We start from the raw sequence: 22,052 nt of genomic DNA on the forward strand, positions 1-22,052 counted from the left end.
TGTTCATCTGACTGTAATCTATTGTCTAACACCCTTGAGCCTCCGGGGGCTCCACCTCCTGGACCCCACGCCAATTCGTGACCTGCCAGTGTCACAAATAAGGTATAAAATTATGCTCATCTAACGATGAATTGATGTATAAACCCCTGAACTTCTGAGGGCTCCGCCCCTGGACCCAACACCAATTTGTGCCCTGCCAGTGTAACAAATAAGGTATAAAATTATGCTCATCCGACGATAATTTGATGTATAAAACCCCTGAGCTTTTTTGGGCTCCGCCCCTGGACCCAACACCAGTTTGTGTTCTGCCAGTGTCACAAATAGATATAAAAATATGCTCATCTGACCGCTATTTATTGCCCCAAACCCCTGAGCTTCCGGGGGCTCCGTCCCCTGGACCCCACACCAATTCGTGACCGTGCCACCTGCCATAAGGTATAAAATATGCACATCTGACGATAATTTAATGTATAAAACCCCTGAGCTTCTGAGGGAACCTCCGCCCTGGGGAAAAACGTGTAAAAACACGTTAATTTTACTCTTTTGGGGGGAGATATGCCCCCCCCCCCACCGAGCGAAATATTGGCCGGCACGATTTTCAAATATCATGCACACTAAATTTCAAATTTGGGCCCCACCCCTAAGAAATCCTGGATCCGCGCCTGTGGGTAGGGTTGGTTCATATTGTGACGGCATTAAAACATCGTTATTTTGCCGGCGAATCTCTCGCATATCCCAGATGCTATGGAGGTTGTTTTATTTGTATTTTTATAAATCACCCGATATGAAGTTGACCTAAAACTTGCATGATGGCCATCTGTTAGCTTTCCAGTTTCTAGTAATACGCTATTTACCATTATGGATATTTGTGATTTTCTATGAACCCGCACCTTAAACAAAGCGAACATATATTACATATTCTTAAAATGTCACACTAATCCAGCTTGATTAGTGAATTACAGCATCCCAAACTTCAAAAAACGTAAATCTTATTAGTAAAAATGTCTTTGATAATAATAAAAAAAAGAATTGTTTGACTTTTACATATACAAAAGTGTAAATTTAAACATTTCAACTAATAGAAGGATAGGGAAAAAACCCACATATTACAATATCTAATCTATAATGTAATATAATTGTTTATTTTGATAGAGTAGTTGAAAATAAAGTAGGTGTATTAAATATCATAATTTTGAATCGTTTGTTAGTAGAGTCGAAACTGCGGTACGACGAAACGTCTTCTTTCTCTAATAAGTACTGAAACGTCAAAACTTCCTCGCGATCGCGCGGGAGGGGGAGAAACTGAATTCATACAGGATTAAGAGTCGAGAACAGTACACCGAATCGTCTTCTTTTCCTAATAATTTAAGGAAACGTCTAAGCTCCCGCGCTTGCGCGGGAGGCCCATCACCCACACCCCCATGCACACACCCCTAATGATCGATCGAGCGCGCTTTTAAGTGATTGTCTTGCTCACTACCGCCCCTCCCTAAAATAAGATCCTAGCTCCGCGCCTGCATTAAAATATATAGCTACAGTGCTGACTAAATTGAAGAAATAATTCGTATATTTATGTCGTCGAGGAAAATGACCATTTTGCGCATATGCAAGTACTGTATAGATATCCATAGGAAACACAATTTAGCCTTCGTCCCCAGGCTAGGGTTGAATTTGTAGATATTGGACATCTAATTTTGTCGGTAATTGTTGGCCCCTACACCACCCCCCCCCCTGAAAAAAGGTCTAGCGACGCCCCTGGGGGGGGGGGGAGGAGCTAGGGCGCGGGCCGGGCCAAAAGGAGATGGCGATCAGGAGGAAGAAGAAAAAAATTGTGATAAAATGACAAACGGAAAAGTTTTCTGTGGCTATAGTTCGTACGTCCACTGACCAAATTGCCAGTTTTAGATTCCCGTAGATCTAGATGAAAGAGTTGAATTTTAAGATTGGTCAGATTTATTTTAAACTATCGCAAATTCGATTTCTCTTATTGTTTCGCTTTCATACAAAATTAATGAACTTTGTTCGTTGGGTTGGATTGTCCGTGTATGTTAAACGCCATCTACGTCTAATTGTGTGTATGTATTGAAGAGAATTTTCCAAAACCTAGCCTTCTAAACTTTCTGTGAAAAGTCTTCAAGATGTTGTATTTAGAAGATTATTTGGAAAGTAAGTACAATTTTTGTAGGTATACGTATATTTTAAACTATATCTGGTATACAAAATTGACATATAACCTATGATATTTGTAGAAATTTAGTACCAATTACTTTTGCGGGAACTTTAAATAGGTCTACGTGTGAATGCATTTGATGAGTGGAGTATGCTATTTTCGGTCAGTCTCTCGAATGTTAACTTTTTACGTAATGCAGGGGGAATGTAAAAAGAATTGTAGAGTATTTTCGGTCACCTGATTTTTTGTGGTTGTATTTTTACTGAAGTAAAAGTTAATGCCGATCGTATTTTGCAAGAATACTCGGCATACTCACTTCTAGAAAGTGGGTAGGCTATGCTATGGAAATTTATCACAGTTGATGGTCACTTTACTTTTTCAGTTTTGATATTGCCCCACATGTTGACCTTAATGTAGGGAAGCCAACATTTGATTTGACAAATCGTCTGCAACACATAGCAGCATTAGATTTAGACCTAGCATACTTTTTGTGTATAAAAAACTGTTTCAAACACCACTGTACAAAACTCAACTGAGTTCACTCAAATTTGGTACTTTACTGTAGGCCTACGTCTTTAGTGACGATTGTAGACCGAAAAAGGGTTAAAAACTGTTATTGTATGCTTTTGAATCAGCAGCGGTATGCCGCCGCGTCATATTCTTGTGTGCCCTCTAACTGAAACATTCCTTGACTGATTTCTTTCAAATTTTGTATGGAGGTGTATCTTGGTATGATACACACCTAGACTATAATTGTTGGTGATGCTGCCCCAGTGTTCCGTCGTCTTTAGGGTAAATGGCCATATTTTTATTGATGGTTTGTATGCGCTCTACAGGCCGCATTTTTCAAGGGATTTTGTTCAAATTTTGAATGAAGATGTATCTTGGTATAATCTACAAGCCTACATATTTTGGTGATGCTGCCTTCAGTGTTCCGTCTTTTATAGGGTCAAAAGTCATATTTTGATAGATGTCTTGTGTACACTCCAGTGTGTGGTCTAACTGCATCATTTCTTTACAGATTTCTTTCAAATTGAGTATGGAAGTGTTTGTTTGTTTAAAATATGCTCCCCTAGTTTTGGTGATGCTGCCACCAGTGTCCCATGTTTTATAGGGTCAAAAGGTCATATTGTGCAGAATGGCTGTAGACCCCATTTCTTGATGAATTTCTTTCAAATTTTGTATATACCTTGAATACCTTGAATACCAAAGCTTCTGGAAGAAAGCCGTCTCCATCTACACAATACACATCTTTACTTTTTGGGGATGCTTCTCTCCTTGTTCCATCCTTTATAGGATCAAAGGTCATTTGTCCTTTTTGTGCATTCTTCATACTGCCACATCTCTTGAAGGATTAAAAAAAAACTTTTTATGGAGGTTTATCTTGATCAAATCTACACATCTTTAGTGTGTGGTGATTATCACTGATGCTGCCACATTTCCTGTTTTGGTGGCTGTCTATTGTTTGCTCTAACTACCACATTTCTTGACAATAAAATAAATTTGAACATGAACTAACTTCAAATTATCCGAAATATGAGTGATTTTAGGTACCATTAAAGTGCTCAAAATTAAAAATATAAAAATCATTTTGGACCGATACCTTTTTAACGGTTCAGGAAGAAAATCTGGAAAAAGCACCCTTAAACACATCGTACAGTCAAGCTGGTAAGTGGAACAGATGTATATTAGCCTAGGCCTAATTTTAGAGTTTAAATAGATTGAATAGGCATCTGCTAAAATGACATTTTAGTCCAAACTTTGCACAGGAAACCCTATGACAGCTTCTGTCTCTAAAGAAAGGAGCCGACCCTACCCAAATAAGGGGCTATCAAACAAAAGAGACAGAAATTTTCAGTCTAAGATCGATTGTAATGAGTGCATAACTATCACTCCTACATAAGTACAATGCACGAAGTCTAACCCTAAACGGAATGGACTCCATACCAGCTGACAGGTGTTTTTTTTATACCACTAAAATACTCTACTATTACAACATAACGTGGGTTGAATCCCTGTGTAAGTCTTATACACAAATTTGGTTCTGAATAACTCGACCCATACCTTACCCAGAGCTGCCAAGTAGTACGGATTTGCCGTATTCCGTACGGAAATCAACTTAAAATATGGACGTACGTTTTTTCATGTTAAAATACGGAAGAAGAAAAAAATCAGTTGTGTAATGTGTATAAGTTCAAGGGCGGTGCGCACGCCGTGTCAATTTTGTATTAGTCTATGGGCATGGCTGGTGCGCACTCCGTGCGCTAAAAGACGTTTGTCGACTTATATCCGTTTGTATTGTTTACTGTGCATGTGTGCGGTGCTTGTCTGCGTGTGGGACTGAAGTGAAATCAGTGCTGCAACTTGCCAATATGCGTACACGTGTGTGTGTGTGTGTGTTCTAATTGTGCATGCAATGTGACTACGCAAGTCGAGTGCATGCTAACGATGTTGTTGCTTTGGAAGCAACATGTACATTAGAGACATTTAAGAGTTAGAACTGAAATGAAGGACATTTGCAGAAAAGACTGAAGGAATTGTCCAGTCAATGATGGTAATGAATGTTCATTTGATAAGCTACTTTTGAAAGGGCAAATTAATGTTAAGTCCATTGTGCCGTGCTTAGTGGTGTAGATCTACAATTGTTTACGTGTGGGATGGAAATGTAATAACTTATCGAACATTGCCGATATAGACTACGCATGCATATTTTTTTCACGCAGAAAATATATGGATTTTTTGGTCAAAATACTGATTTTGGGGGATAAGAATACTGAAAATGCAAAATACAATTTGGCAGCTCTGCTTACCATGTCACATGTACCCGAAACCATGTAAATTTCCGCGATTGCGAAACAGAGTGTAGTACAAAGTTTTTGGCGGTCAATTTTGTTCTAATGGTCGATTTTGTTTTGATGGATCATTAGCTGAACCTGAACCTAAGCGGTTCGCTTAACCCATAGCTAAACCATAGCGAAACTGCAATCTATTTCCATCATGATTGCCACGATTTTTATATAGTTTTTGTGAATAGAGGTATGAAATCAAAGCTTATTTTGTGATTATTCTGGCCATCGCCATGTTTACTGAACTTTGATAATTATTTTTCAAATTAAAGTTTTCACAAAAAACTGATTGTGACTGACGGTTCAGTTGCATAAATACTGCAGCTGCTTTGAGTACACACACATATACAGTGCAGTACCACTGCACTGCTGTCCGAACCGTGAGAGTTAGAGTCAAAGAGAAGAGACTCAACAAAACTTTGAAATTGCTAGTACTTGATTAGTGCTGTAGTCAAACGTTTAACCGTCCGGTATCCGACCGCCCATGGAGGATTCCGTTTTCAATTGGACGGTTTTGTTTTCCCGTTTTTTTTTTTTTTTTTTTTTAAGTTTTGATTTATGCCCCTCCACCTGGCACTATGCCTGGCAATGTCTCCCAGCTCAGTAATCTGTGTGTTGACTCACCACTTCGAAACTAGAACAAAACTCCAATTTGTCTGTCATCTTGGTTTGAAAGTAATCTTTGTAATAGATCTCAATATGTAGTTTATAATAATAATTCATCCAACTTTTACACACGGCGTACCACAAGGTTCTATCCTAGGTCCTCTACTGTTTTTTAATTTACATTAATGTTCTTACACATTCTTCTAAAAACATAATTGTTACTATTATTTGTGACAAGTTCACAAGCACAAATCAGCGCCTTCAAATGCACCTCGCAGTCAAATGAAAGTCCTTCCCGCTTTTTCACACAGACCTGGCTTGGGCCGACAGAGTCGGTCAACAACGCAAAAAAAAAGAGAAGATTTTTAATGAGTTTAACCGAAAACTGTTCGGTTTTGACTGGTGGTTAAACGGAATTGGAGATATCCGTGAAGTTACAGTACTATACTTGATACAGTTCTTGCATCAACAAAATTCACTAAAACTTCATTATTAACTAGATAAATGCTTTATTTTTTAATCGGTATTCAATAGGGAAAAATGAAGCAGGAAACCTAAATCAAAGTTATATAAGCCAGTAAGCCTACTAATAATATGAACTTGGCAAACTGTATCTTTTTATGAACTAATGAAAAAGTAGCCCCTCAAAAGATTAGACTCCAAAATGGAAAAAAAGCAGCCCCGACAATTTCCCTAAAATTGTATATTGTGCCCCTGAAATAAAACAAGTTATCAATTTTTGTATGTTGCCTTATTTGTAAACATAAACAGCTGAAGCTAAAATGATAACAAGCCGGCAATTTTTTAAACCTGTGTAATTGGTTGTCAATTTTTTTTTTAAATTGCCCATTGTTCATTCCGTGATGTCACTGAAAATTCAGCTGTATTACGATCGGAGTCTCGAGTGGGTTGATTCTTCGCTCAAATTTACAAGTTAAACAAATGTGATATTCATACTCGGTGTAAGTTTACAATTGCGTTCAAAATCTGGACTCAGATGCAATCTGATGCATATTTTTAAACATTTAAGACTAATGTTTCATATAAATTTTTGGTTGAGAAAGAATGTTAACCTGCTTAGCACGATTTTCAAACCTGTAAAAACAAAATTCAAACCTGTACAAAAAAATTCAACCTGTTGCTGTTAAATGTTTAAATCCATTGTGGACCACCCTGAAAGAGTGCTTAAGCTGGATTTTGTCTGAAATTGTTGGATACTACCTTCTCTATCTAATGATGCTATGTTTTTATATCCACATATTTTTTTCTTCATTTTAGTGATTGAGCAGTTACCAATCGAATTGAAAGAGAGATTCACGGAAATGAGAGAAATGGATCTTCAAATTGAAAGTAAGCTACAAAAAATATAATTACATTTTATGTTAAAGGCATTGTATATTCATGTTTTTGAAGCAAAAGTGTATTAACGTAACAGCTCAAAGTAATAAATCAATTGATTAGTTCTTAATGAAAAGAATATTCTTTTTGATCAGTAACAATAAATCTTGATGAATATTTCATAGATATGTTTGTAACTCTGAATGTACTTTTACTATGACCGAACTTACCATTTTACCCCTTTCCAATTACAGATTCTGTGGATACAATAGAAGAAAAAGTGAAGAAATTTTTTGAGGCTGCCAAAAAATTAAAAACTGAATCAAAACAACAGCAGTATGATACATTACGAAAGGTGAGTTAGAATTGATACTATACATATTTCTTAATTTCCAGTTATTTCTTTCATGTTAAGCCTCAGTCACAAATGCCCTTACAAGCTGCTAAGAACACCGTACAAACGATTTTCAGACAATGGAAATTCGGGAAGACAATGGAAAAACAGAGATTCATACAAATTATCGTTCATACGAACCTTTGTGACCGTAGCATTATATACACTTCCCTTTTTATTTTCTACATCAGACTATAAAATGTTAACCTAGTTTGCAAATTATGCTGAAGTAATATTTAGTTTCCTTGTTTGTATTTCTCTGTTCATATATCACTACATTTGATTGAAAGAAATCTAATATTCACAAGTGTTCAACTTTGTAAGCTTTTGTAATGAAAACATACTTTTTTTACATGATAAGTAATCAATTTTTTGTATCATTTCTGTCATTTTAATTCATTTTGTATGCTGTTTACAGGAATATTATAAACTGTTAGACAGTGCAGATGAAAAAGTTCAAATAGCGAACCAAGTATATGACACAGTAAGTACAGGGAACATTGTGAAGTAATTTTTGTATTCTTTGTATTCTTATCCGAACTTTGTGTACATATGTTTGCAAATTGAGTGAAAGCTCGTGATAGGAGGGAGGATTTGGGAGGATCAAAGCATTTATGCAAGTACATGAGTTACTATTGCCTCTCCCCTTTTCTTGTTGTTGGGGAGGGGGGGGGGGGGGGGTTTGTCTTTCATGTTAAAAAAAAAATGTTATTGTGTTTTTGGGGGGTGTTTTTTTGTTTTTCCAAATGTTTGGAGAATTGACCCTTAGTTTTGTGATAGAAAGTATTATAAGATGATGACATGGATCCTAATCAAATGATTGGTTGAGAGCGTACACGTGACTAGGCATTTATTTTGCCTAACGCGTAATTTGGATAATGACCGGTCATTATCCAATGGTAATGACAGTTCATTATCAAAATTATGTTATAAAACATAATTTTATAAAACAAATAAAACATAATCTTATAAAACAAATAGTACACATCATTTCGTTCGGGCATTCCGGTAAGCAAAATTTACCACACTCGTTACCTTCAAAACAGTCCAAACACCCTCGGCTAACGCCTCAGGCGTGTTAGACTGTTCCAAAGGTACGTTGTGTGGGTAATTTTTTCTAATGCCCTCACTGCTGTGTATTATTTTTATACTAATATATTTCATTAAAGGGATAGTTGAGTTCTGTTTTCAGACTGCAAATGCCTTCAAAGTGCATGGTTATTGCTCTTATTCTTATCTATGACATTTATAATGCCCTTTTAGAACCTAAAATTGCTATGAAGGTAATTTTAGACCCCAAAATGTGTATAATTTAGCCAATACGATCATACCAATTCAGCTCCACTTTCAAAAAACATGGTGACCGTTAATTAATTATTTAATTAAAAATAAAAATACATGAGCCGGCTAATTGTGGGTAATATAAGCAACACGGAAATGTCAACAAAAAAACCAAACATCTCTGAACCAAGTTTGATCTAAAAAATGATGATTGTCAATTTGACAATCAGTTTTTCATTATCTCACAACAAAATTATTTTGTGTAGTGCCCTCTGCAACAGAACTCAAATATCCCTTTAACCTTTTTTTTTCTTCAAATGAAATTTTAAAAATCTCATGTCAATTTTTGAATGCCTTTGTGCTTTTAACTTTGCAAAGCTAAACAATTTAAGGGGTTTAAGTTAAATGTTTAAAGTTGTACAATATTTGGCAATTTTTTTGTTGACATTTTTGATTGATGAACTAAGGAGTTATCCTCATCTAGTTAGATGTGTATTTTTATTTGATTTTATACAGGACTAAGTTAACAATACATTGGTATGTGTGGTAAAACATTATTTTATACCTCCATATAATTCTTGAAAAGCAACATGACACAACATTATTACTATATCAAGAACACATCTTAAGATTGGAGATGCATATGATTTCAAGTGATGTGCTCACTGCAGATTCTATGGTCAATCCATATTGTTATGTAGCCTACTTGTAGGCCTATTGTTTCTATTAAAAAAAAAAAAATTGAAAAAAAGTGGAAATTTTTACAAGCTGAATTTAGTCAGGTTTTGCCAAATGTCAAGAACACAAAAGAGTTTTTTTGCATTAAAAAATAAAAATAAATAGGCTCATAAATTTCATGTTTATTATATTTTCTTTAATTCTTGAATCTTAGGTTGAAAGATATTTACGAAAACTTGATCAAGAAGTGAGTAGATTCAAAATGGAGCTAGAAGCAGATCATGCGGGTATTACAGAGGTTCTTGAGAGAAGTAAGTGTACAATTTATGCTTTCCTCTGTCAATTTTCTTAATGCTTTATACAGTGTGTCATTGTACATTTAGAAGGTTTTTGGTTTGACAATCAAAACTTGTGTAAAATTTTGTTCTTTTATGCAATAAGAATGTTTCATCATATAAGAGTAATTTTAAGCATATCTCTCCTCAGTAGTTATGTGGTCATAATGTAAAATTATTATCATCTTTTTAAGTATTAAGGTACCACTAGAATTTAGAAGGATATCTGACAAAATCAATCCAAGTCGTTTAAGATGTGATTTGATATTGCCAAGGAAGCTAAAACTAATGTTGTATCAAAGTGGTCAAAACAACAGCTGTGAGAACAAAATATTGGTCTCAGTTTCATTGTATCAGTAAGCGGTTATTAAAACATTATTTTGAACACATGGGAAAGGCAAATATAGAGAGAAAGGTCGTTATAAATAGTTATAATGCCTGCATTTTTTGTTAATCCTAACCCTTTCCAATCATTTCTGATATCCATTTCCTACCATATTCTGTTACTTTTTCATACAGGATCTTTAGAATTAGATAGTTCACAGCCTATGAAGTCAGGGTCCGCAAAGTCAGACAGTGAGTGAATTATCCTTATAAGTATTTATACAGAATGCAGGATTTAGATTTTTCTTACGTCTTCTAACATGAATTAATGAGCAGACTCCAAAGATATATTTTGAAGAAAAAAAATTCGAAGAAAATCACACATATGTCAACTAATGTATCACTAGAAACTGGTAAGCTAACAGATGGCCATCGTACAAGTTTTAGGTCAACTACATATCAGGTTATTTATAAAAATAAAAATACAACCACCTCCATAGCATCTGTTGTAATGACGTCACATAATGGACTAATACTGCCCAAGCAGACGAAATCTCATAAAGAATGAAAATAATTGCAAAGCTATTATTTCTCAAATTATAATGAGTTTAGTGTATATAAATGTGATGGCATTTCAAACTATTCAAAAGGGGATATGAAACTGATTCTGATAACTAAAATCTTTTCTTCGTAAATACACAGGATAGGGGTTAATTAACAATCAAAGAAACCAGACTTTCAAATTGAAAAACCCCTGGAATGATATTAAGGACGGTATTTGTTCCCTCTAGAAATGCCGAACATACCGCCGTGTGTGCAGTTGAATATACAATGGCATCTTATTTTGTTTACAAGCGACAGATTCCTTTATTTTTGTATCGCTGCATTTTTCATGAAAATAAAACCATGCGCAGGTTTAGAGTGAGGCAATAGATTATACATTTAGCCTGACGGTAGTGAAGTAAGAGAAAGAACTCAAGAGAAGATGAAAAAACAGGCACTGAAAATGTGTGAGATGTCATGTGATCTCACACATCTCTGCAGCATTTGGAGAGTTCTTCAGGTGCTATGCCGGGGCTGTATTTAAGCGTTTTGTAATTTATAATAATCATTACTTCGAATGTTTCCAAGCATTGAATGTCGATAACCTTGACGAAACAAAGGTTCAACTTTGCAATACTGAAAATAAAGTTAGTTTTAAAATTAATGAATATCTACTTTAAGTTTTCTACAGTTTTGACCTTTCTTCTTGACTACATCTCCACAACATTTTCCCATCAGTAATTATTATTTACTTCAGGAAATTAAACAGTTGACCTGACAGATGCGGTTACACCATCTGTCACGCACATTATGAATTTACAGGGCTCTGGCTTATATACAGATTATATTAACCTGTTTCAATACAAAATCTTGCAAATTTTGTTGCTGGACTAAGATTGCCTTTAAAATTTGAGAAAATGTGTGACTAGAAGATGCTGAATTCAGAATTTACATTTGAATGGAACACTTGCTGTGACTTACATATTTGAAAACACTGTTGATTTTCTTTAAAAGTTGTATTCCATATATATGTGACATCTTCCATTCTCTAATGATGTAATGTATTTACTATGACATGTTTCACCACAGAGAGGAAGGTCTCCCACGATAACCATGTAGACAAACGGGTAAATGCAGACAAGATCCTGTCCACCTTGGCTACCAATGCAGTGCAGGACATCGCACCATCACGGAGTAGTAGTCTAAGTTCCAATAGCAATTCCCTTGTGAATTCCAGGGAGAGTTCAGGCAACTCTCAACCATCCTTACCCTACAGCCTGGATAATGTGGGTTCAAGTAGCGCAATAGCTATGGCTGCAGCACAGGCTGTCTCAAATACGTTACATGTAAGTTGATGTAAATGACTCTGGTTTCTTCTTTATTTCTAAGTGGCCTTTTGATGACGCCTATATTTTTATAGCTATATATTGTGGTGACAGACCATAATTTGTGCTTATTTTATAATTCCAAATACGTTGAAGTAGAGCTGAATTATAGATTGACAAATATATACGAAACTATCTATATCAAATGTATGGTTAATGCAACATGTGTACAAGCAACCCTTTTCCCTTATTTATAGTTTTTTCATGTGTGTAGTGGTGGTTATTTTACCTGACTGTTAAGAAAGCATAAATGCTTGTTAGTAAGCAACCAGAGGACCGACGGCTTTAGGTCCTCTCTGAGAGACCTGGTAATGAGGATTAATGCCTTACCAAAGGGCACTAGCGCATCGCCTTGGTTTCGAAACCGGGTTGCCGTATTACGAGACCACTGCTCTACCAACTGAGCTATTGCGCCTCATGTGAATGTTTTCTTCTTTTGCTTATCTAAGGGGCTTATTTTAGGGTAATGGGAGCAAAATCGCTCCAAGCCCATATTTGACTACCCCCTGTTATAATGCTTCATGCAAACAACCGTAATGCTTTGATATTTACAGATGCAGCAAGGAAGGAGAACAGCAAGCTTGAAGGCCAGCTATGAAGCTATAAAGTCTGGGGGTTACTCTGGGCTTGGTACGTTAGGCAGGGACTTCACCTATGGAAACACTTCGACCTCAGATGGAGTCCCATCATCCTCTTCCTCAAGCACTAAATCTAGCCGCCACAGAAACAAGAAGTAAGACTTGATCTTCTATTTTCCTTATAAGTTATGATGAATTGTTAGTATGAGGGGTCGATGTGGACTATATACCTATTGATGGTATAGCAGTAAGATCATGATTTTCAGCTTTATTAACATCACTCACTTCTGTCATGTTGTGATGCTCATGGTGTTTAGACTTCATTACCCTGGCTATAACCAAGCCGCCAAAGTAACTAGCACTCAAGCATATCAGGTACTCAGTTACACCTGGTGGAGAGTTGTAAATGCAGATCAATGTCTTTCCAGAAGGGTTGATTTTTTAACCCGTTCGCCAAATGACTTTTTGGTACCCTTTCTTCAAATTGTTTTTAATCACCCATGCACGAAATATGAATCATACAAGTTGCATCAAATGAAAGAAGAGGATCTAAGCTTTACATTTATGTGTCATTTATTAATTATAATTGTGATTAAGTTATGATAAAACATTGATAATTCTCGGTTTCGTTTTTTCTGGGACGCACTGTATAATGACACCTCTACTTGGAATTACTTTATTTTTAAAACTTTTTTAAAGGCAAATTTGTGTAGTGCAGTTTTTCTGGGGATTTTTTCTTTCCCTATGGAGTCAAATCCATAGGATCAAGGTTAGCAATAGAGTTTGGCTACTAGTGCTGTGTGAATATTCTGCTATTGTGCCCATGTATGATTATAGGTGTCATCAGGTCTCAAATTAATTTTTTGCCCATGGGGGCTCTTATTTTAATACAAATGTCCATTGAATTGGTGCCCGTGAAACTCCTTGGTATTTTATCATTATCATTTATCTAAGTCAGTATTTTTCCTCTTAAAAAATACTTGTTACATAGCTGTTTATTGACTTATATCCCCGTGAGGACATTTTCTCCATTTCTTCCCGTTCTGCACATAATTTCCTCCTCATTATTCAGAGCAACCTTAATTACATTCTTTCTTTACTTTTAGTCTTTACCATATCCTTCCAAAACACAGGGGCGGATCAAGCTTTTTGCTAAGGGTGGGGGGGGGTACCCCAAATACGATGTGGATCATCGTCCACGAGCCGCAAAGCGGCGAGGCGATTTTTTTTTTTTTTTTTTTAACCCCCGTTAGTGATGTTTTCCTGGCATCTACTGACATCTACTAATACTGTGTAGGTCTGGACACATGATAGCATTTTTCTGTGCACATCACATTTTTCCTTGGCAGCCCAAGGGGGAAGGGGGGGGGGGGGGTTAAACCCCTAAACCGCCTAGATCCGCCCCTGCAACATCCTATGCCTTCTTCTTCTTCTCAATATTGATTTACTGGTCGGGTTACATTATTTGCTGGTCTTTAAGAATCACCAGATTTCAGAGGATTCAAACTTTCACAACGAAAAACTTCTCCATGTTTCAGTCTTTGCGCGATTGTCGATCTCCAGCTCCAGCAGATATTGGGCGTCAGCGTGCACACCGGTACTACCAGCGCAGTATAGCCACTGTGCTGACGGCCGCACCGCGAGCTTCCGTTGTTTGTATCGGGAATACTCGTAGAGATGGTAGAGAAAGCGCCATCTAAGTTCCATTTCATTGGTTTAAGGTTTGAAAATTAATACTCAATATTGTGTTAAAGTTTTATCAGAAAAGATAATCTTAATTTTATAATTCCACGGGGGCGATTTTTAATTTTGCAATCGCCCCCGTGAGCAACCTGACGGGGGCGATTATGGAGCTCACGGGGGCGAATCGCCCACTGCCCCCGTGTATTTTGAGCGCTGGGTGTCATAATAGTTTGGCAGTACAGTATGATCTTGGTCATCGTTTGGATTGACACTTTGAGAAGACGTCTCTATGTGAAATGCACTAGATTTAATTTTTTCTTATTTAACCCTTACTGTACTGGGGGGGGGGGGGGCCTGGGAGGCCCCCCCCTCGACATTTTCGGAGATCGCGCCGCAACCGCTCGGAATTTCGAATTGTCGTTTCATGACTTTTTTCCCTCAAGTCTTACGCACATTTTGATACCATTTTCGTCGAAATCGGATATACCTGTAAGGTGTTACATAACAATTAGTATGCGCATGTCATCAAAAAAGTGCTATAATTGCATATATTCATGTACAAGCAGAAATGTGAAGATATGAATTGATATCAAATTGCTTTTATATGTTTCTCAAAGTAACTTGATGTTTTTCAGAACAAAAGAATACATTAGAAATAAAACAATAGATATAATAAGAAAAAAAAACAATGAAATACATAAGAAAATAAATAGTTGAAAATCGCATCAAATTTGCATAAATTATCATTATTAATTACATCAAATAACTATTTTGTGTTAGACAAGAAGTTTCATATGAATAATGAGTTTCAACATTACAAAAGTGGAGTCTGACAATTTTTGTAATGATTCTAGTTCCCTGTATATTTCCAGATTTTAAATTAATGAATGCGTAATTTGCATATTCATAATTTATGCAAATTAACCTATGCATTTTCAAATATCATAAAAATAATGAAACCTCATGAATTTGAGATGAAGGAAACATTTATTCAATACATTTTCAAGATTCTTCACAAGTCTACGGACAAATATGTAGAGTTTTCTGTAAAATGCATAAAATTAGCATTTTGCATAATTAATTAGGCTATAACGACAAAAATTTGCATATTAGGAAAAAACTAATTATACCATCTTGTTCCTTACGTAAATATCTACAAACATGCAAATTTTCGCGTTCATCGGACATTCGACGGCCGAGATCATAGGGGGGGCCTCCCAGGCCCCCCCCAGTCAGAGAGTGCTCGAAATAGCCCAGTACAGTAAGGGTTAAAGGGAATACATAAATTTAGAAATTAAATAGTATTTAAAGATATCAGTTATTTATCACCCCTTATTTCCAATTTCTTTATTTCAGGAGGAAAAAGGGTAGCAGCAGTTTAGATTTGTGAGTATCTTCGTCGCTATTACACTTTTTCATTATAATAAAATCAGAGAGGGATATAAAGTTAGTATTACCGTATTTGCCGGCGTAAAGGCCGCAGTATTTTTGGAAGAGAAAATACCAAAAAGTCGGGGTGCGGCCTTTACGACGAAAGAGTGAAAAAAAAAAAAAACGAAAGTCAAAACCAACACGAATTTGCACGTATGGGACTAGAAACGGTAAAATAACAATACCACTATGGTACAGGACATTTCCAAACATCTTACCGACAATTTTATCTTGCATTATTGACATGAAGACGAAAATAAACGTCCTAACACAACATTTGCCGATAGATCTTGATCTAAGTTCGTGCCAATGCATTGCAAAAGTAAAGGAAGGGACAGTCTAACGGAGCTGCCGCGAACATCCATCCGAAGTCGCCATTTTGTTTTTCCATTTTATGCAGTTTCGCATTACACCGTACATTGTGGTAGGGGTATATCGGACACCAAATCTGCCTGCGATCACTTTTTTAGCTAAACTTCCGGTAAATTATAAGAATATGGATGAATTTGGTATCAGTTTGTAAAAAAAAAAATAGTGTTTTCGAGAAAATTATGATTATTTTGTTTTGTCCATTTTTTTTTTTTTTCCCTCTTTGAAATGTCAAAGTTGGGGTGCGGCCTATGCGGCGGTGCGGCCTTATCGCCGGCAAATACGGTAGCCTTTATCAGTGTAGGAAGCCATCCTCAGTCTGGATGGTATTTCTTGAACCCAATAAATTAATACCTCATTATAAATCAGTAGACTTTAAAAAATGTAATTGAAGAAAAATCTATATCAAATTCCAACCTTCGTTCAATATGCAATGCTCTACATGCACAACGATGCAGTGAACCCAGTTTGGGTCAGTAATGATGTGTATTTTAACTCATTTTGGTACTGGAATATCTCACAGGATGATACCATTATAATTACATGTGAGATATACAATGAGCACTCGGTCTGTAGGTCAAATTTGATACTTAGTTAGAAATCCGTTATTTAGAGGATGTGTGTCTGTCATCTTTGCTTTCATTACCATTTCAGGCTCATTTTCATTCTCTAACCCTTCACAGATTACAAATGGCCAACTCTATCATAAAAGTGAGGTCCAACCAACTTAAATTCATATTCATTCCCTTACATAGACACAAGAGTTCATCCAGTTCCACCAGTCAGCAGCAGCAGCAGCAGACACAGCAGCAGACACAGCTGCAGCAGCAGCAGCAAGGGGTAGAACTGACTCCTCTCACAGAACCTTTAACAGAACAACCTGCTGAAGATACCACAACGACATATGATTGGACCTTTGATCCAAACGAACCTAGATACTGCTTGTGTAACCAGGTGTCTTATGGTGAAATGGTGGGATGTGATAACCCCAAGGTAAGCTTTTTTGTGTGTGTTTGGTTGACTTTTTTCAGTAGGGTGATAGGGGCCAAGTAAACTAATGGCAAATGTCACAGTATGTTTTCAAATGAAGGACATGGTAGGAAAATCTAAGCTCAAATGATAAACACCATCAAACTAATGATCTATTGCTTTACAACTGACATTTGTTATACGCTAGAGCAGTATAAAAAGTCTCTAGTAACAGATTACATTGAGAAACTGCTTACATGTTGCTTAGTCAGTAGTGCTGTTGAGTTTACTGTGTACGTTGTCAGTAGCAATGTGTTTACCATTTACAGTCACTACACTTCAAATTTTCCATCAAAATGTAGTATTACTAAACCCTATCTAGCCTGGGGGTGTTTCATAAAGCTGTTCGTAAAGTTACGCATGACTTTACGAACGACTTGTCTATGAGAAGCCAAATGGGATGCTCAATCATTATTGATTATTATTTATTAAGTTGAACTTTGCAGATGTAGATTAACATTCTTATTATAACAACCATTTTTAATGCAAAGTATGTTTTTTGCCATAATTTAATTGAGGTTATTGGAAATATCAGAAAAAACTTTGGGCATCCTATCTGGCACTTCATATACAAGTCATTCTTAAAGTCATGCGTAACTTTACAAACTCTTTATGAAACACCCCCCTGGGCTACTTTGAAACTACATAACCTGGGGGGGGGGGGGGCTTCTAAGGCCCCACCTATTTGCATGCATGTCAAGTGAAGGGTAAAGATAACTACGTTAATTGATTTTTTTTTTTTTGTTGAAAAACTCACTCATTTGCATATTTATGCAAATAAGGTAATCAAATTCACATTTTTATGCCTCCGTTACGAAATAGCCGGAGGCATTTATGTTTTCGAGTTGTCCGTCCGTCCGTACGTTCTTGTGATCGCGTTATCTCAAGAACCAACGGATGGATTCCTACCAAACTTTGGTCATGTATGTAACTTGCATAGCCAATGAATTGATTAGATTTTGGGAACATGAGGTCATAGGTCAAAGGTCACATGGCTCATTATATATGCAAAAATAGCTTGTGATTGCATTATCATTAGAACCGATGGATGGATTACCATCAAACTCAAGACATGTATGTATCTTGCATTTGGGGTCATGAGGTCAAAGATCAAGAGGTCATACATGTATATGAGAAATAGCTTGTAATCTCGATATTCTGAGAACCTTTTAATGGATTACGACCCAATTTGAATTTGAAAAATTTCTTCCATTTTGGTTTGTAAAATTGCTCTATGACGCAGGCATCACTTTCGACTGCGCGCTGTCGGAAGTTCCATCTAGTTACCCATGAATCATATATTCTTCATATTTAAACATTAGTTTTCACTACATACATTCTTTATACCATTAGGGATAATAATAATTTTAATTTTTTTTTTGAAGAGCCAGGTTATTCCTTATGTTATCTGATATTTTGATATTTTCTTATGTATTACATTGTTTTTTAAAATTTATGTATTTTATTGTTTTTGTTGTTTTATTTCATTTCTAACTATAATTCAACTATTTTGAACCCCAAAATACCCACCTAAACTATAAACAAGACCAAATAACCAATGTTTTATCTCTTTTTTGGAAGAATGCGATTTCCGTTTGTTCTGTACACAAATCACGAAAATGAGTGATTTTCGGGCTGACAAAGACAAAAGGTCACCTGACTTTGTAACAGTAGGTCCGATATATTCTAAAAAATTATTTCAAAAGATGTGCAAGACTCGAAAGACAAAAGTCATAAAATTATCAAGAAAAATGTAGAGTGGGGGGGGGGGGGGAACTAAAGCTTCCCCACCCCCCCTCCACCCCGGGCTAAATAGGGTTACGGGTTAGAGGCAAGCCTCTCCGTAAGTCAAAGCAGACCGGGAGCCAAATATGTGGAAAAAGTGGCTCCTGGTCCTTAAATTTTTGAGAGAACCGGGAGTTGTTTTTCCAGGACCTAGAGCCATTTCCAAAATTATTGAAAATATGTATTATTTTTAATTTTTAATGTTACCAGTTACCTTTACCCTTATTTTATTCATTAGACTATCAGTACACTATAAAGTAAACACTGCACAGCAGTGGTAGCAGTTTGAGATGTAAACAAAAACACAGACGGAGACAAAAACAACATGCAACAATAGGCAAATTCATACAAAAAAATGTATTCACAAAATTGACTTAAAAACACATCAGACAATCAGTCTGAACCACGTCATTAGTATATTTGAAAAAAATTATTTTTAGGTGCTGTAAAACCAAAGAAATAGAGGAAAACTGACCAGATATTTGAACATAAAATCGTACATGTAAAATTGTCCAATTCTCAATTTTCATTCAACAGCTGATCGATGATGCGCACGGGTGCGTAATGTGCGTTCTCGAAATGGAAATCTTAACCTCGCAAACAAATCTTCCGCCACACTCTCCACGGAACATGGATGGTCCGTGGTGGGAAGCTAGCAGGCTGGCAGTTTGCCAACGAGGCTACTGCACCAGCGGCAAATCCGCAGCGCGCAAAATTACCGGTATTCCAAAGGTTTGTGGTGGGAAGCTGGCCGGCTAGCTTTTTGTCAAAACAACTTGTCAGTGAAAGACTTCCAAATTCCATTTGAGATTATATAATATATTTGACCAAAAACAAACCTCTGTAGATCTCTAATGATTATACAAATGCTTGTTTATTTCTCCATTAGACATTTTTTTTTCTTGATTCTTTGAGCCATTTGTTAATGCGCGAGTCGATGCAATCTATGATCTATATATGGTTATTGGTAGCACTTGCGGATCTCATATCAAAAAAATTTGCTGCAAAAACAAATTTCAAGGGTGATTTTGAAGCAGTGAAGAAAATTTGCGCTGGGATTCGCAGCTTATCACAGAAGGACTTTAGGATTCACATTGTAAAATGATTTTTCAGAGCTCATTCAGTCCACATTTAATTTGTATCAAGTAAGTTTTTTGTCAGAATCGTGAACATTTAGTGCCGACCATGTGAAAGTTTCTTAACCCTTACTGTACTGGGGGGGGGGGGGGGGGGGGGCCTCATTTTCGGAGATTGGGCCGCAACCGCTTGGAATTTTGAATTGTCGTTTCATGACTTTTCCCCTCAAGTCTTACGCACATTTTGATACCATTTTCGTCAAAATCGGATATACCTGTAAGGTGTTACATAACAATTAGTATGTGCATGTCATCAAAAATATGCTATAATTGCGTATATTCATGTACAAGCAGAAATGTGAATACAGGTTTAGATGTATTTCTTCCTAAGTGGGAGATATGAATTCATATCAAATTGCTTTTATATGTTTCTCAAAGTAACTTGATGTATTCCAGAACAAAAGAATACATTAGAAATAAAACAATAGATATAATAAGAAATAAAAAACATTAAAATACAAAAGAAAATAAATATTTGAAAATCGCATCAAATTTACATAAATTATCATTATTAATTACATCAAAATAACTATTTTGTGTTAGAAAAGAAGTTTCTTATGAATAATGAGTTTCAATTAACATTCAAAAAGTGGAGTCTGACAATTTTTGTAATGATTCTAGTTCCCTGTATATTTCCAGATTTGATATTCATGAATGCGTATTCATAATTTATGCAAATTAACCTATGCATTTTCAAATATCGTAAAAATAATGTAACCTCATGAATTTGAGATTAAGGAAACATTTATTCAATACATTTTCAAGATTCTTCACAAGTCTACAGACAAATATGTAGAATTTTCTTTAAAATGCATAAAATTAGCATTTTGCATAATTAATTAGGCTATAACAACAACAATTTGCATATTAGGAAAAAACTAACTATACCATCTTGTTCCTTACGTAAATATCTACAAACATGCACATTTTCATGTTTATCAGACTTTCGACGGCCGAGATCATAGGGAGGGGGGCCTCCCAGGCCCCCCCCCCCAGTCATGAGGTGCCCAAAATAGCCCAGTACAGTAAGGGTTTAACAGGTACTCATTTTTTATGTCTTGCCAGTCGCCAAAAGTCAGGGACTGTTCGATAAACATCGCCCAATGCCCGCTTACAGAAAGGCTCGGTTAGAGGAATAAAAGCTCTTTGAATATTTGATTGGTTGATATCATACTGAAGTGCATATTTTGATGGCTTAAATGATGCCTCTTTATTTGTTTCTTGCAGTGTCCAATCGAATGGTTCCATTATGGCTGCGTAGGGATCACCAATCCGCCCAAGGGTAAGTGGTTCTGTCCGCAGTGTGCCTCTGCCATGAAACGTAGAGAAAAGAAGGACACACCATCGTCATCATCATCATCGTCCTCTCACAAGCAGAAATGACTATCAAAGAAGATGAAGAAGGACAAAAGGAAGTAACGATGATCATCAGTGATATATTTCAGATAGTGCAAACCATTCTTTAAAAAACAATAGGCGTCAGATAATTATATTAAATGAGAATGTCCACATGCATATTGTGCTTCAGTTGCATCATGCCCATCATTGTAGTGAAGGCAATTTGTCATATCATGGCAGTGCATGGCAACGGATCTTGCTCAACTCTGAATGTAAATGCAGAAATGCAGTTTTCTTGCGGTGATCTGCGACGACATATGCTGTGATTTCTTCAAAGAATTTCTTGTATCTGTGTTAACTTTTCAACAATATACATTCATGTCTGTGTTCATAGAAAATGCAGAACAGTTTTTGTGAATGATTAGAGAAGCAGCCATTCGTGATGCGGATATTATGATAGAGAGCGCTGTGTTCATCGTTTGTAAGCTTTTGCTGTGTCCTTCAAAGTTTTGTTAAACCTTATTTGAATTTGTATCATGTTTTTTTTCTTTTTGAGTGATCCATAATGACTCTGTATTCATAACTCAGCTTTATAAGGGAAATCCACCCTGATATTAAGTTTTAATAAAAGTATAAACATGATATCAAGAAAGTGTCTGGACAAGGAATGAAAGGTGCAACACAAATGGCAGGTGAAAGAGTTGCATGGCATGCTCTCGTGAAGACAGCAGCGCTTTACAGCGCCACCTGAAGTTGATGATGATGATGATGATAAACACGAGAGAAACTGTTCAGCTGAAGAT

At 36.3% G+C, this 22,052-nt stretch overlaps 1 protein-coding gene across 3 annotated transcripts; it reads left to right on the forward strand.

Annotated features, from left to right (window-relative positions):
• The first annotated feature begins 2,057 nt into the window (after positions 1-2,057).
• Positions 2,058-21,297, forward strand: LOC584196 (inhibitor of growth protein 3). 3 transcript variants are annotated; one of them, XM_031000561.1, is made up of 11 exons: positions 2,058-2,166; positions 6,901-6,972; positions 7,215-7,315; positions 7,773-7,838; positions 9,528-9,624; positions 10,168-10,224; positions 11,605-11,861; positions 12,455-12,633; positions 15,518-15,547; positions 16,717-16,954; positions 21,139-21,297. In XM_031000561.1, exons 1-11 carry the CDS (start codon positions 2,139-2,141, stop codon positions 21,292-21,294), a joined length of 1,281 nt encoding a protein of 426 aa, XP_030856421.1. In that variant the 5' UTR covers positions 2,058-2,138; the 3' UTR covers positions 21,295-21,297. The 3 variants fall into 3 exon arrangements, with proteins under 3 accessions (XP_030856421.1, XP_030856422.1, XP_030856423.1); XM_031000562.1 differs by lacking the exon at positions 10,168-10,224; XM_031000563.1 differs by lacking the exon at positions 6,901-6,972 and having other exon boundaries at positions 2,072-2,166.
• The last annotated feature ends 755 nt before the right edge of the window (positions 21,298-22,052 follow it).

Source organism: Strongylocentrotus purpuratus, unplaced genomic scaffold, assembly GCF_000002235.5.
Source record: "Strongylocentrotus purpuratus isolate Spur 01 unplaced genomic scaffold, Spur_5.0 spur5_scaffold_6, whole genome shotgun sequence".
Lineage (NCBI taxonomy): Eukaryota > Metazoa > Echinodermata > Echinoidea > Camarodonta > Strongylocentrotidae > Strongylocentrotus > Strongylocentrotus purpuratus.

What these genes read in the sequence shown, in the direction of transcription:
- LOC584196 (XM_031000561.1), top strand. Translation starts at nt 2,139, where the DNA reads ATGTTGTATTTAGAAGATTATTTGGAAA. An exon ending in TTTAGAAGATTATTTGGAAA is followed by an intron (nt 2,167 to 6,900) that starts GTAAGTACAATT and finishes TCTTCATTTTAG; the next exon opens with TGATTGAGCAGTTACCAATC. An exon ending in AATGGATCTTCAAATTGAAA is followed by an intron (nt 6,973 to 7,214) that starts GTAAGCTACAAA and finishes TTCCAATTACAG; the next exon opens with ATTCTGTGGATACAATAGAA.